This window comes from Sparus aurata, chromosome 10 (genome assembly GCF_900880675.1).
Source record: "Sparus aurata chromosome 10, fSpaAur1.1, whole genome shotgun sequence".
NCBI classification, from domain to species: domain Eukaryota; kingdom Metazoa; phylum Chordata; class Actinopteri; order Spariformes; family Sparidae; genus Sparus; species Sparus aurata.
Window position 1 is genome coordinate 7,458,918 of NC_044196.1, and position 15,050 is coordinate 7,473,967.

The 15,050-nt window shown below is 39.5% G+C and overlaps 1 protein-coding gene across 2 annotated transcripts; it reads right to left on the minus strand.

The window, feature by feature from the left end:
* Positions 1 to 1,839: 1,839 nt before the first annotated feature.
* LOC115589839 (uncharacterized) lies at positions 1,840 to 14,439 on the minus strand. Of its 2 annotated transcripts, none has more exons than XM_030431020.1 (7): positions 14,296 to 14,439; positions 12,976 to 13,029; positions 11,921 to 12,247; positions 11,253 to 11,309; positions 10,627 to 10,743; positions 7,884 to 7,964; positions 1,840 to 2,364 (listed from the first exon to the last, which is right to left on the minus strand). In XM_030431020.1, exons 1-7 carry the CDS (start codon positions 14,366 to 14,368, stop codon positions 2,333 to 2,335), a joined length of 741 nt encoding a protein of 246 aa, XP_030286880.1. In that variant the 5' UTR covers positions 14,369 to 14,439; the 3' UTR covers positions 1,840 to 2,332. The 2 variants fall into 2 exon arrangements, with proteins under 2 accessions (XP_030286880.1, XP_030286881.1); XM_030431021.1 differs by lacking the exon at positions 1,840 to 2,364 and adding an exon at positions 6,679 to 6,763.
* Positions 14,440 to 15,050: the final 611 nt, after the last annotated feature.

Consider the following 15,050-nt stretch of genomic DNA (forward strand, 5'->3'; position numbering starts at 1 on the left):
GATGCAGGAAATGCAGTCAGTGTGTTGCTGTTTGGTCTCACAGTTGCAAATAACTATAATAATAATAATCCTTAAAAGAAAACTCTGAGAAAGGTACAGCTGATTATATTATTCATTTAATATAAATGTAAAAAAACACCCCAGTAAAAATATTTTAAAAAAATAATTCATGTGCAACAATTTTTTGTATTCATTCACAATTCAATTGATTCACGTTCAATATTTTTTTTTTTATTCACAGGTGCAGTAAAAAACCAAAAGGTTTATTAAACTGTTTTCAGTGCAGAACAAAACTCCAATAGTTACAGTCTACATTCAGTTTATAATCCCTGATTGAATGAACACGACAGGCACAATGGATGGATTCATGTGTTAGGGCCGGGACTCGATTAAAAAAATTGATTGAATTAATCAGAGGCTTTGTAATTAATTAATCGAAATGAATTGCATTTTAATCGCATATATATATTTGACCTGAGAACAGTGAGAAGCAATTTTTTTCACATGGATTTTAGTATACCATAGAATAATGACTGAATACAGAAGCTTAAGCAACAAAACATTGGGGGTTTTTTTGTCAAGACCAACAGACCAGTGCAATTTTTTAAAATTTCTTTGGCCTTTTATGGCTTTATTGACGGAACAGCTGAAGATATGACAGGAAACAGAGAGAGGGAGTGACACGCAGCAAATGGACCCAGGCTGGGAGTCGAACCTGGGTCCACTGCAGAACCTCAGTACATGGGACGCGCGCTCTACCCACTGAGCTGAACGCTGCCCCGACCAGTGCAATTTTTGCCATAAAGTGCAGCAATAGCATGCTCTTATCTATGCTGCCATCCGTCCACTTTTGAAAACAAAATTTCCCATCCACAGGGCCAACCAAAGCAGTCTCATCTGCTTCTTCGTTCATTGTTGTTGTCTGAAGTCATGAACATTAGTTGGTGCTCCAGTATAATCGGTACCCCTGAAACTCTTCCAGTGAGAAACGTTCCGCGGTGCAAAAATAAGTGCGATTAAAATGCGTAAATTTTTTTTAACGCGTTCATTTTTGTGTAGTTAATTAAACGTAATTAACGCATTGAAGTCCCGGCCCTAATGAAGACACATTATAATCAACACTTTTGTTTCTAGAACAATGGCACGTACACACATATTTCTTAAAACAAAGCTAGTTCTCTGCGTTTTGGCCTTCAGTGCTCATGTTAATGTTTCAGTCATTGAAAAACTTCTCCAAGAGTGAAGATGTTCAGAAACTCTGTTTACGTCTGGAGATTTGTGTAAAAGATGATGCAGAAACATGTTGATCAATGTGAACTTATGTGACTATGTGTCATGATGTTGGAGTATTTGAGTTTGTGTACCAACATTGAAACAATTCACAGTTTTGGTTTCTGCTTTGGCAAAGTCTGAATATGAAATGCTTATAATGCTTAATGGACACGTGAAGTTTCCATTTTCACACCAATTACTTCTGCTGAACAACGTTGGCACAGTTTATCACAAATTCTTGTTAGGAAGGCTTGTGTGCGATGGTAATGTGTTTACTGCGTTACAGCCGGTCAGTGGACTCTACAGTAGACCAGAGTTTTTATTCACGTCAGCTCGGCTTTGACCTAAAAACATCAGACCTGAGTGAACACACTAATTATAAAAAAAGCTGCATTATAAAACAGGGCGTAGGATCCAGACTAACAGTGTGCGTGTGCACAAAAGGTAAGAAAATAATCATCACATTTATAAAACAGTACACACACACACTATACACTCTATAATTCACATATACTGTATATATATATATATATATAAATTATCTTATATTAAAAGGTGCTTGTTGAATATTACAGATTAAATTGCTGGTTTGAATGTTTGTTACAAAGTGAATCTATTACAAATACGTGCTGTGAAGTTAAATGTCTCTGAGGCGTCATTATAATATGTTAGGTATGATGACGCCTCCCACATTTAATTTCTACAATCTGGTTTCATTTGGCCACTTCACCAATTTTCTTTGTTGGCAAAATGTCTGTATGCACGAGTCAGTTTACTTTTACATGTGGAGTCGGGCAGAGGCAATATTTATAAATGTATAAAACCTAAAGTCTGACTAACTACGCCAAGCTAACAGCAAGATAAACCTGAAATCAAGCAAAATCTTTGGATACTAAACATCATCTGTGGAGTGCCTCGAACTCGTTCTCTCTTCTTCATACAGCTGAGGTGTTTTACTTCAATACTCGGACGGATGTTCCTGCTTCAGTTGTCAGCTGCCGGTTCGTTGCCATCAGCTGGAGCGCCCTGGTCCTCATTCTCAAGCATCGGTCTCTGTTCTTCATTTGGGTTTTGGTCCGCTGGTTCGATTCTCTGTGAGAGAACAAGGTGAGAACAGTTTTACATGCAGGTTATGAAACCCCACAATTTCAAAGCAAAGTGCTTTTTAATAAATCACATAAGGCTTCTTAAAAAGGTCAAATATCTTCTAGCTACACAATTTACCCCAAAACATTCCTCTGTCTCTTGTAAATATCTTATTCATGAGACATTTAAAATGAGACCAAATGGTTAACGTGCAAGCAGAGCAACAGACTGCCATTAAAATAGACATAACTTCTTTTCACAGGGCAAAAATGAAGCCAAAATATCACCAGCAAGATGAGAACAAGCTTAATTATCAGAAACATCTTTTGTAAAAATGTATTTGACATGTGCTTTGACTTGTTTGTTCTTCTACTAACATGGAGGAGTTGTGTTTATGAGCTACATCACGTTCAGCCACCAGGAGGCGATCATGATGTGCTGGATTCACTTTGATGAGCTGTCAGTGTCCATCTTCTTTCTATAAAAGCACAGAATCTCTGCCTGTCTGTGTGTGTGTGTGTGTGTGTGTGTGTGTGTGTGTGTGTGTGTGTGTGTGTGTGTGTGTGTGTGTGTGTGTGTGTGTGTTTCTGTTGATCAAATATCTCTGCGGATCAGGATCACACTGACCTGAGACTTTCAACATGGCTGCTGCGTGGTTCAGTGGTGTGCATCTAAGCATTTGTTTGGACTGCAATGATACCGTGACTAAATTATTTCATAAATGCTTTACAAATTCCACCGAGCTTTGTCCACTGGAGCCACCACAGTCGAGTGCGCACCAGAGCCAATCACTGCACACCGTGGCCACGTGCGCACCAGAGCCAGTCACTGCAGAGCTAAAGCCCACGACATACCTTAAGAAACAAGCAGGTTTATACCTGCAGCGGAGCGAGCTGGACCGGGATTTTGCCGGCAGTTCGCTCCCGTTCTGTTCTGTGCATCTAAACTGACTGTTGTGGATTAATGAGATTAAACGAGTCCAGACCGAGTCTGTTCGGGTCTGAGGAGATCCGGAGACGCGCGGACAACAAAGTGGAATCGGAACCTGTGGATGTTTGTGTGTAGCTAGCCGTTAGCCGCTAGCTACACGGCCCACCTCCCGAGTCGATGGACCGGACGCATCGGCACGTCCAAAAACGGACTTTGGGTAAATAATGTCCGCCACGCTTTTTCGCGAACATTGCGGTCACGTTTGCTTTGTGTCTGGTGCAGGAAGAAACGGTAAAAATGGGCTTTTGTCACGAAAGTGTCCAAGCAGCAAGTTTGGTTGTTGAGGAACAGGAAGTTGTGGGAGGGACCTAGGCGGATGATTGACAGGCCGAACGACGGTCAGTGTATAGACAGCGATTTTGAGAGTTGAGAGATTTGTGACATTTAGCGTGTTTGGAGTGTGTAGATAGTGTGTTATGTAGTGTTTGGTGTAGTGTGTTTAGTGAGTAGTGGAGTAGTTTTTTGTTTAATGAGTCAGAACACTGAGGAGAAGCTGAATGTGGAGGCAGTGCAGCTCTTCATTCAGCTGGAAGGAGCTCAGGCAGACCTGAGCATTGCCTGCATTTAAATGTAAATAGTTACATATAACTTCGTAAATGTTTAAAATGTATGCACAAATTTAGCAAACAACAATTTATATTTGCATTACAAGTAAAAATGGTTTGTTAAACATATTTGTGGTTTTCACAGTAAAAAAATCTAACTTTTTCTACTCGGATTTTATGTTTTTTTTTGTGATTTTAGGTCCATTGTGTTAATACAGTATGTCAAATTAAAAAAAATAACTGTACAGTCACACATGTGAGGTTGTGCTGAAAATAATAACACCACGTAAATAGTTTTTAAGGTGAAATATAATGGCAAAATCAAAAATAGTCAAAAACGGCCAATTATACCCTGGAATATCGGATTTCACAACAAACCTAAATATCCCTGACGTCCCACCTTCAAACACAGCCTCATTTGGCCATCCATGAAAAAGCTTCTTAACCTCCCACTTTTCAAGTGTACTTTTACATGGCGAGTCAGAAAGACTGGGACGTTTTAGTTCTTCCACTAAATACATAATTTACTCCAAAACATTCCTCTGTTTCTTGTAAATATCTTATTTATGAGACATTTATTATGAGAGTAAATAGTGAACATACAAGCAGAACAACAGACTGTCATTAAAGTATACATAACTTCTATGGCATCATTTTAGTGCCAATAATCCGCACGCATAAATCCATAATCAGCGCGCATAAAGACCACTCTCTATGCGCTCGCTGTCTCCCTCTTTGCCTCCTGCTCGCTCGACTCTGCTGACTTTTGGTACTCTGGGGGTGGGCTTTGAATAGACGGCCCGCAACCCCCCCCTCATTCTGATTGCTCACTTTAAATGCCTACTGTCTAGAGTACCTTAACATGAGCATGCGCTCTCTCTTATTACATATGTATATATGTCTATGATGGAGCCCCTCAAAAGTTCCGGAAGTTAGCACAAGCTAAGTGCCACTCAATGTAATTCCTATGGAGCAGATGGTCGGAGCAACACTTGTTCAACGTAAAAACGTTTAAAGAATGACATTTTCATATCAGTAGTGCATCGGAATTAAATTGACATGAGTAAATAAGTATGTTGGTGGATTGTCCCCGTCTAGTTTAGAAAATTTAGAGAATATGAACAGGCTAACTAGCACACTGGACAACAATAGCAACACATGCAACAGGCTGATAAATGTAAATTCTGTTCTCTAAATATAACTTAATCCAACGCTGTCAATTTATACTAGGAGCGAGGTTAATGTGTAGGAAGTGTGATTGTAGATAAACATCAATTTAATATCATTGAGGCTGCAGAATGAAGGGTGAAGCTTATGATATGAGGACATTGATTCTGGAATGCAAGCTCGTAATGTCGTCAGTTTATGTATTTTACATAAATATGTAAGCTAGAAAGAGAGCTATTTATTATTATTAAAGGAATCATATTAAATATAACTATTGCTATTTGTCATATCATTGATACACCTTTGCAACATCATGCAGTGCAGTACAACAGCTGTGCCATAAATTCTGCTTTTATAAATCTTACCAGAAAGGTGTTTATTCTACTTTATGTTATTTGTTGAGGACATAGTGGGTGGTGGTGCTGTGCTGGACTGCATTATCTCAACAATTGTTACTTATAATTTGCCTTCAAGTATTTTAATGTAGAGGGCAAAATATCAGGAACAGTGATGAATATAATGCACCCCAGCACAGCAGACACTTTATGACAATGTCAGCTAAAACTTGAAATATGTAAGTTTTTTAAATGTAAGAATGCATGGCAGAGCAGTTGAACTGGATTGTCTTAGATTGCACAAGTGCGCCTTATGACATGGGTGATGAGTCTGTATATTAGTATGATATGTATATTAGCAACTGTAATGAATATATAGTTAATTAATAATTTTAAGTAATTTAAATAAGAATTGATGCTGCATGCTGCACATCAGGAGAACTGAAGAGTAAAGACCAAAGATCTTATAGCTCCGGAGGATGTTACATGTCTCTTGTTAATTATGTTTTTTTTTTTTATTATTCAATCCGCAACCTCAACCTAATAAATCTTTCTTTTACTCCACAGGATGATGAAAGCCTGCTGGAGAGTTTCAGAGCTTCACCCTCTGCGTTTGGAAGCTCCATGAGGGAGGAACCAGTCTTTGTCGTAAACAGTTCCTCGATGTGGTGAATGACATCATAGGCTTCTTGGGAGGGGTGGCAACTTGACTTCTCTTGGTTTTTGCATTGTTTTTCCTGTTCTGTGTTCTCTGGTTTTAATTTAAAAAAAATTAAACTTCCCAGTGGTGTGGTATTTGAAAGTGCAAATGTATTGTTTGAATATGATTACCTCACATATTTTTTGTCATCAAAATCTTTGTAGGTGGTTAAATTGCTCCTTCTGAATTTAGAATATAATAGAACAAAATTACTTTATTGATCCCAATTTAGCCATCCATGCTTTTCTCCTGTCCCTGTCTTTGGGGAAGCCATACATGCACACGCCTTTCTCCCAGCGATCAGAGCATCCCCATGCAGCACAGCACACCTGGTGAAGACTGTATTCAAGGACAACACAGCAGAAAGGACACAAACAACTTGACGTGCTGATCTGTTTGACTTCTTTAGATACTGTTTTTAAGGAATTCATTGTGGTATTAAATGCATTGGGAAAATCAAGACTATGTGATTTATTATGCATCAATGAGTAGAGTAAGTTTGGGATAAGTAAGAATAGTTAACAAATACTGATAGAATTCCATTTATTTGCAATGAATTCAAATCAAAATTTTAATTATTTGCCATGGATTTCCTATCAGAACACAGTTATCATCATAATGCTGCTGTGAGTCCAGACTTGTCAGTCACCTGTTAGCCTCACTCAAGTCTGAAAGTAAAAAAAAATAAAGAGAATATATTACGATTTTATTGCTGTCAACGACTGTACAGGTTTAATAAACTTAACGCAGGTCAAACCAAATAACACAAGCGCGGATACATTTTGCGAAGCATTTATTGACCATTATTTACCGATTATCATGGTTTTCCTGTTGTTTTTCTATTGTCTAAGCACTTCCTGGAACTTTCGGAGGGCTACATGGACCGAGGTTTCGGCCAGCGTTAGTAGGCGTTTAAAGTGAGCAATCAGAATGAGGGGGGGTTGCAGGGGCCGCCTATTCAAAGCCAGCCCCCAGAGTGCCAAAACTCAGCAGAGTCGAGCGAGCAGGAGGCAAAGAGGGAGACAGCGAGCGCATAGAGAGTGGTCTTTATGCGCGCTGATTATTGGCACTAAAATGACGCCATAAACTTCCTCCACTGAGAAAATATGAAGCCAAATTATCACCAGCAAGATGAGAACGAGCTTCATTATCAGAAAACATCTTTTGTAAAAATGTATTTGACATGTGCTTTGACTTGTTAGTTCCTCTACTAACATGGAGGAGTTGTGTTTATGAGCTACATCACATTCAGCCACCAGGAGGCGATCATGATGTGCTGGATTCACTTTGATGAGCTGTCAGTCGTCCATCTTGATAAACTGTAAGTCATCAGTCTGCAGTTCTGTCTGATGGTTCTTCTTCCTTTGTACTGAAGAATCACTACTATAACTTCTTTGTGCCTTTTATTGTTTTGAGTTAGTAACTGTAATTTTCTGCTCTGGTGAGAAAACAACAATCTGTTGGATTCTATTAAACTGGGGCTGCCCTGTCACTCAACAACCAATCACCGTTGTCACCGCTTCTAAGTGTGTCCTTACAAAATGACGTCATCCATAGCAACAGAGTTACTTCTAGTTTAGGAGTTCACTGTTTTCATAACTAAAAGTAGGTCTCAGCGGCTTTGTGAATTACTTTTAGGAAAAGACTCCCACATAAAAACTTTAAGCCCGATTTAGGAGAACGTTAAGATAAAAGTCTATTAAACTTTGTGCAGCAGAATCACATTTTCTCCCCCAGTTATCATCTGGTGATATTAAAGCTCCTACATGACCTCAGAGTTTGGATTACCTTGATTTGGAGGTGGCAGCTGATCCTGGAGCGGAACGACCTGATAGATTTGTTGGTTTGTGGGCTTCATTCCTGAGCAGTCTGTTAAAAAAAATTTAAAAAGAGAGAAACTTTGTTAGTATTGAAACAGCACACAGCACATTTATCACCATTTCAAGAAGAGAAAAGTTTAATGATCTCAGTTTGGTCGCTGTGTTAGTTCCTCATCATTTTCTACCCCAGTTATCATCTTGTGTCCCCAATATAGTCAGTATTATTTCTCCTCCATCACCTCAAACTTCCTCTCAGCTCACTATTACCAAGTAACAGGGATGTGATTGGAAAAAGATAAAAAAGCAGGAAATTACACGACCCGTAGCGGGTCACATGTAAATGTGACATCTGTCTTGGTTCATTTAATTAAACTTAAAATTTGGACAACTGACTGCATAATATATGAATCAGAAACAGAAATGCTTTACAGCAGCTCCCATTCAAAGTCAAGAATATGCAGAAAAATAGTCGTAATAAAAATTCTAATAATAATAAACTATAATGTTCTGTCATGGACTATGTCACTTCACTGCTAACAGAAGACAGAGCTGCTCACTGCAAGTTGCAGCTTCTTATCTTGATCTGCAGTCTTTGTTAATTTTTTGTCATGATTGTTATTATTAGTATTATCAAAAATCACAGTTACATGTCAGGATGTGGTTATTATAGACAGATTAAATATTTAACTGTCATATGTCATCACAGTAACAGCGTTACATACATTGGCAGCTGTAAACACATAAAAACATTATAAAACACAAACTGAGCTAATTAAACATGCGGGGATGAGTTATCAGCAAACGGGCACACCACGAGAGAGTGTCCCACAAAATGATCAGGGCGATGGAGAAACAAATGTCCGCCACTGTGAGTTTGTAGCGAGTGCTGGCTGGTCATCTCCGCCGCACCAACTTCACTGGCCGAAGACAACTATTGCCCAGCAGGATGCCAGAGAATTCACCGAGAAGCTGGAGAAGTTTGTGACATTGTCATCCCGGATTTTTGTGAGGAGGGAATTAAACACCTGTCCCAAATAAACCCCTGGGCCCGTATTCACAAAGACTTTTATCTTAACGTTCTCCTTAATCGGGCTTAAAGTTTCTATGTGTTTTTGTGTGTCTTTTCTTAAAAGTAATTCACAAAGCCGCTGAGACCTACTTTTAGTTATGAAAACAGTGAACTCCTAAACTAGAAGTAACTCTCTGTTGCTATGGATGACGTCATTTTATAAAGACGCACTTAGAAGCGGTGACAACGGTGATTGGCTGTTGAGTGACAGGGCAGCCCATTGAAAAGTCATTTAGGCTACGCAACGCATGAAGTGAAAATAAGGAAGTTGCCTACAAGCCCATGACAAAGCCTATGAAAAGATATTAAATAAAGAAATGTATTTATGAGGAGAATTAAGTGCACCCCCACCCCCCGCCAGACAAAAACGCTTCGGACAAAAATTACAAATTAGAAGATTGCGATGAAAAACGTGAATTGTCAATAAAAGCGACATTTGCTTGAAAAGCTGCGTCAAACCACTCTCCATTAAAATTCAGGAATCGTGTGTTGATCCAGGCCATTTCACAACAATGTCCAGTAAATTGCAACGTGTTCTGCCAGTTTTTTCCCAGTGGAGAATTATGGAGGCTGCGTTGGGAATTATAATTGAAAGTTCTGACAGCATTTTGGGTGCAAATTCAGGAGGCTCATCAGATGAGTGAAATCTCGAAAGATGATTAGATGGATTACATGCATGGCAGCATGCGGTAAGGAACATTTTTCCATCTTTCAACAGGCTCACCAGTTATTATATTAAAAATATCCATATCTTACAGTTGTGCTCCTCCAGTAAGGGCTCCGGTGCGATCGACCCGGGGATAATGTCAGTAAATTAGAGTTAAAACACAGACTTTGCTTATCCTGTGTGAATGCGCCGCACAAAACACGGACGTGGTGGGATAATTTCTAAATCACTTGAGGTCCCCAGGTAATACTAGTCCCGTGTGAGGAGCTGCATTTTCCCCGTAGCCAAATACCGGAGTGTTGCCAAACATTTTAACTCTGGCGTTATTGGATTGTTCCGGTTGGCTGGGAACGTTATTGCGTCCCTCACCAACTCAACCACAACTTCAGTCCCTTCGCAGTCCATCTGACATCATTTTAATAATTCCCTGTTATTTAGCGTCTCCAAAACATTCGGCTGTGACCAGGTCTTAGAGAGTTAGGAGTCCTCTAGACTACTTCTAAGGTCTCCCACACATAGGTGCTACTTTTAGGCCTAAAATGTTCTGTGAATAACTCTTATTTTCAAAAATTAGGAGTCCTAAAGTTACGACTGACACGCCCATTACTTTCAGGAGTTGCTCCTAAATTCGCCTGTTAGGAGCTACTTTTAGCCTTAAGATTCTTTGTGAATACGGTCCCAGGTCTGTTAAAACCTATTGGTGGTTAATAGCGGTCTGGCAGTCCAGACCCCCCCCCCCCCCCCCCCCCCAAAAAAAGCGGATTTGCATGATTCACAGAGGTCGCATTTTCATGTAGAAAAACTGACAGTGACTGACAGTGGATGTTAACTGTCAGTGATACTGACTGACAGAGGATGTTAACTGTCAGTAACATTTAAACCAACAACAGGGCGAGTGAAGCAACTTTACAACTTGAGTGACTGTTTAACAGGAAATGTGTCAATAATGATAAAGTTGAGAGACGTTTGACTTACAGTTCATAAGCTGCTCCCGATAACGGTAGGCCAGAGCGATGATGATGATGAGAGCACCAACACCAAGAACACCACCGACAACACCACCAATAATCTTGTTCAGTCCGTCTGTGCCATCTGAAAGAATGTAGGAGAGATGTTAGTGTCAGTGCTTTGCCTCAGATTTCTAATTTATATTTCTCAGTTCATCATGTACATAATATATTCCAGTTGTTCACAGCTGCAGGAGGCTGCATGCTTCTGCTGAGAGGAAGGGAAACAAAAGTGTACAACACTGTGTGTGCTGCAGGTGTGCTGCAGGTGTGCTGCAGGTGTGCTGCAGGTGTGCTGGTTTGCATAAACTGCAGTTCAGCTGTTCCTCCAGTTCATCAACTAGCAGCTCACTGACTGTTTCTCCTCCTGAAATACTTCAAACTGATCCACTGACACAATGGTGCCAAATATGACCCTGTTGTTGTTGTCGGGTCATTTTAATAATGAAGCTCTGGTAACTCCATGACCAGTACGTTCCACTTCCTTTAACATCTGTACTATAACAATCAGAGGCTGCAACAGCTGCACACTGTTCACCTCACTGAAGGTGTGAAGATGATCTGGAGCTGAATTATGAAGCAAGTTCAACTTACTGGGTGGTTTAACTGGAGACACAGTAACATTCTGATGCATCTTAGAGGAGTCTTCTTCTGTTAAAAAAGAGAAACTTTTTAAGTATTAACAAGCAAGCAGCATATTTATTACATTTGTTTCAGGGAAAAGAAATGTTTTATGAGCCGAGTTTGTTCTCCAAGTTGTGACTGAATGAAGATAAGATAATTGTAATTTACAATGAAATAAAAGTTAACATATACAATGTTTTTTAAACAGTGTTGTGCAACAAAGAGGTGATATAAACATAAAAGTATGAACTCGTATCTGCCCAGCAGATGCACTGAAAATGACAGTTCAAACTTAATCTCTCCTATTCTGCTTTTCATTATTAACTAAAATAAAAACACTATATTATAATAATTTTAAAAGGTTACTTTGCAAAACTGATTCCAAATCATGTCATCACATGATGGCTTTTATCGTATTTGCAATTAAACTCCTCATATGTAAGAGGTCGGAGGTCACAGTTCAACTTGTTTTACACAAAAAGAATAAATCTGTGAGGTTGGAAAAACACTGCATGTTATTTGTACATACATCTGATTTAATATCATGTAACTGAGAAAGTGACTGTTTATTACCTGTGAAGCATTGTGTGTACATTTGGTTACAAACCTCATAATAAAATAGTATGAGTATTACGTACCTTCTAAGTTTACCGGACAGTAGAGACGCCCTGGAACACAGCAGTAGTACGAGCCACTATCAGATTTTTTTACTCTCAGGTTTAGAGAACAATCCCCTGAGTGCAGTCCCTCCTCAGAAAGAGATGTTCGGTCTTTGAAGTCATCTCTCTGTGTCTGGGGGGGGTCAGAACGCCGAACGTACTTATGGATGGGTTTATTTTCCGTTGTCATACCCTTAAACCACTCAACTCTGTCATAGCTGAGATCCGTCTTGTTCTTTGTTGAACATGGGAGAATCACAGTGTCACCATCTTTTCCTTTAATAGTTGTAATTAGGCGCCGCACCACTGTTGAAGACAATAAAAATTAAAAAACAGACATTATGATTGCATCGAGCCTTTGGATCTTCTACAACAAAATACAGACAACACAAGACGCTGGTTGCTGTGTTTTAGAATCCAGTGTTGTAGTTATTATAACAGTCATTAGATATGAAGCTGCACATTTGACAACATTCATATCAGTGTTTCCAACACAACACGAAACTTTCGTGAACTCGTGACTTTCACCAGCCGTCTGCACCAAATATCAAGCTTCCTCATTATAACTTCAACAGATTATGATGTTTTTCATAAAGACATGGAGGGGAGGGACTGTGTGAGAGACAGAGAGACACAGCAGGGGAAAGAAATGCAGCCAAACAGATACACCGCATTTTTTTTTAAATGAAAAAAGAATAAAATCAATAGTCATTAATCAATGTGTGGGAAACACTGATTACTATTTAAAACAAAAGCACATTTAGCCTCCAGTTCATCAACTAGCAGCTCACTGACTGTTTCTCCTCCTGAAATACTTCAAACTGATCCACTGACACAATGGTGCCAAATATGACCCTGTTGTTGTTGTCGGGTCATTTTAATAATGAAGCTCTGGTAACTCCATGACGAGTACGTTCCACTTCCTTTAACATCTGTACTATAAAAATCAGAGGCTGCAACAGCTGCACACTGTTCACCTCACTGAAGGTGTGAAGATGATCTGGAGGCTGAATTATGAAGCAAGTTCAACTTACTGTTTCGGTTATCTGGAGACACAGGACAGGGGTTGTCCTCTCCTTCTGGACGGTCTGGTAATAAAAGAGAAACACTTAAGTATTAAAAAGCAAGAAGCACATTTATCACATCTGCTTCAGGGAAAAGAAAAGTTTTATGAGCTCAGTTTGTTCTCCAAGTTGTGACTGACTGCAGATAAGATGATTGTTATCGACAATGAAATGAAAGAAATGCATTCAAAGTTTTGTGCAACGAACAGGTGACAAAAACATATTTTGAGTGCGTTGTTGGATCGTCGACAACAAAATACACACATAAGATGCTCGTCGCTGTGTTTTAGAATCCAGTGTTTGTAAACAAAAGCACATTTAGCCTCCAGTAACTTCTCCTCAGCTTTACACACAAGCTGTTCTGGAGTCATAAATACAGAAATTATTTATTTACTCATCAGTGAAGTGAAACCAATAACCTGAGGAACTTGTTTATCTCGTCCTGAGTGGCATTTAAAACTGTCTATATAAACATGTAGCTTACTAATAGAAAATAATAATGATGCTTTACATTAAAATATTACACATGATGTGTAAACAATGGTGTAATTTGGATACTTTCATAATGTAGCTTGCTTTTGCAGTTTTATGTGCCCAGTAGCACTCAAACACCACGAGGAGAATCTGTCTCCTGGGGGCCAAACTGCGTCATTACACCGTCCTCTAATATTCTAACATTGTGACAGAAGCGTCTGTAAAACAGATTTTTTTTTTTTTAAGCGTCACAACTCCCAATAAATGTCTCGGTTGACTGTCATTAGTTGAGTCGTTGGGTCCAATAACACGTGGAAAAGTTTATAAGAGCCGCACGATTACATTATTTCATTCTCACTCAAGTTAGCCGAGCTAAACCGAAAGTAACGTTAACACGAATGTAACTGTTCGAGCTAGCCTGCGGCTAACTTCCTCGTTGGTCGTCGGTCGGCTCACAGACCCTCCAGGTTACCAAAAACAGTATTTACTGTGTCCGTTTCTTTTTCTTCTCTTGTTTGCCTTAAAATAATGCTGGAAATTCAACTCAAGACACGGAGTAGCTCGCTAGATCTGTTACTTGGCTAATAGTTAGCACGATGACTGAAGCAGTCCGGAAGCTCCGCCCGACTTTATTTTCATTGTAAATATGGCGAATAATGAAGATAGTGAAGGTATTCTCACACATTTATTATACATTAAGATCACTGTTATGTTGTGCTTTGATTTGGCGAAAGTGGCTCTTCTATTTCCACCTTTGTTATTATTTTGCATTACCTACAGAATAGCATCCACTTATAGTAGCTTGATTCCGCTCACCTGAGTCTGTATAAGCGACGCTCAGCACCACGAGGAGAAGCAGAATGCCGAACAGTAACCGTCGCGACAGCATCTGTGGATAAGTAATTATATGTTGCTGTGTCGTCAACTTGTACCTTCTTTACACTCAGAGTCTGATCGCCTAGAAAATGGCGCCGCCGTACCTGTAGGTTTACCTGTTAGAGGCGGAGTCACGTCTTCCGGGAGTGAGAGAGAGAGAGAGAGAGAGAGAGAGAGACAGACAGACAGAGAAATGGTGACATCTAGAGAGCACATTATGAAAATCTGTGCAAAGACATACCAGTACATCAAATCAAGAATTCAGATCAATTTATTACAAGGAAACAAACATTAGAAGAAACAATTAAAAACAACCAAACCCCCTTGATTTCCTTACTTGGGAAGAAGCCGAGGAAAGTTTGTGGTCCAGACAGCATTAAAAACCAAAATGCTCAAAAGCAGCATCCCAGATTTGCAGGGTGCAGTGGTGGAGTTGTTCAATACTGTACTTCAGTCAGGATGTTTTCCTGACATCTGCCTCATTTCCCCCATTCATAAGAGTGGGGACAGATCAGACCCTAATAACTACCGAGGCATCTGTGTCAGCAGCTGTCTGGGTAAACTATTCTGTAGTATTCTCAATAAAACAATACTAGATTTCCTTGTGGAACACTCCATCCTGAGTAAAAGTCAAATTGGCTTCTTCCCAAAACACGGCACCACTGACCATGCATCACACTTTATTTAACAAACAT

Coding starts and splice junctions, on each gene's coding strand:
- LOC115589839 (XM_030431020.1), bottom strand. CDS start 14,368: ATGCTGTCGCGACGGTTACTGTTCGGCATTCTGCTTCTCCTCGTGGTG. Junction 13,030..14,295: donor CGTCGCTTATACAGACTCAG/GTGAGCGGAATC, acceptor TTTTATTACCAG/ACCGTCCAGAAGGAGAGGAC. Junction 10,744..11,252: donor GTCTCCAGTTAAACCACCCA/GTAAGTTGAACT, acceptor ACATTCTTTCAG/ATGGCACAGACGGACTGAAC.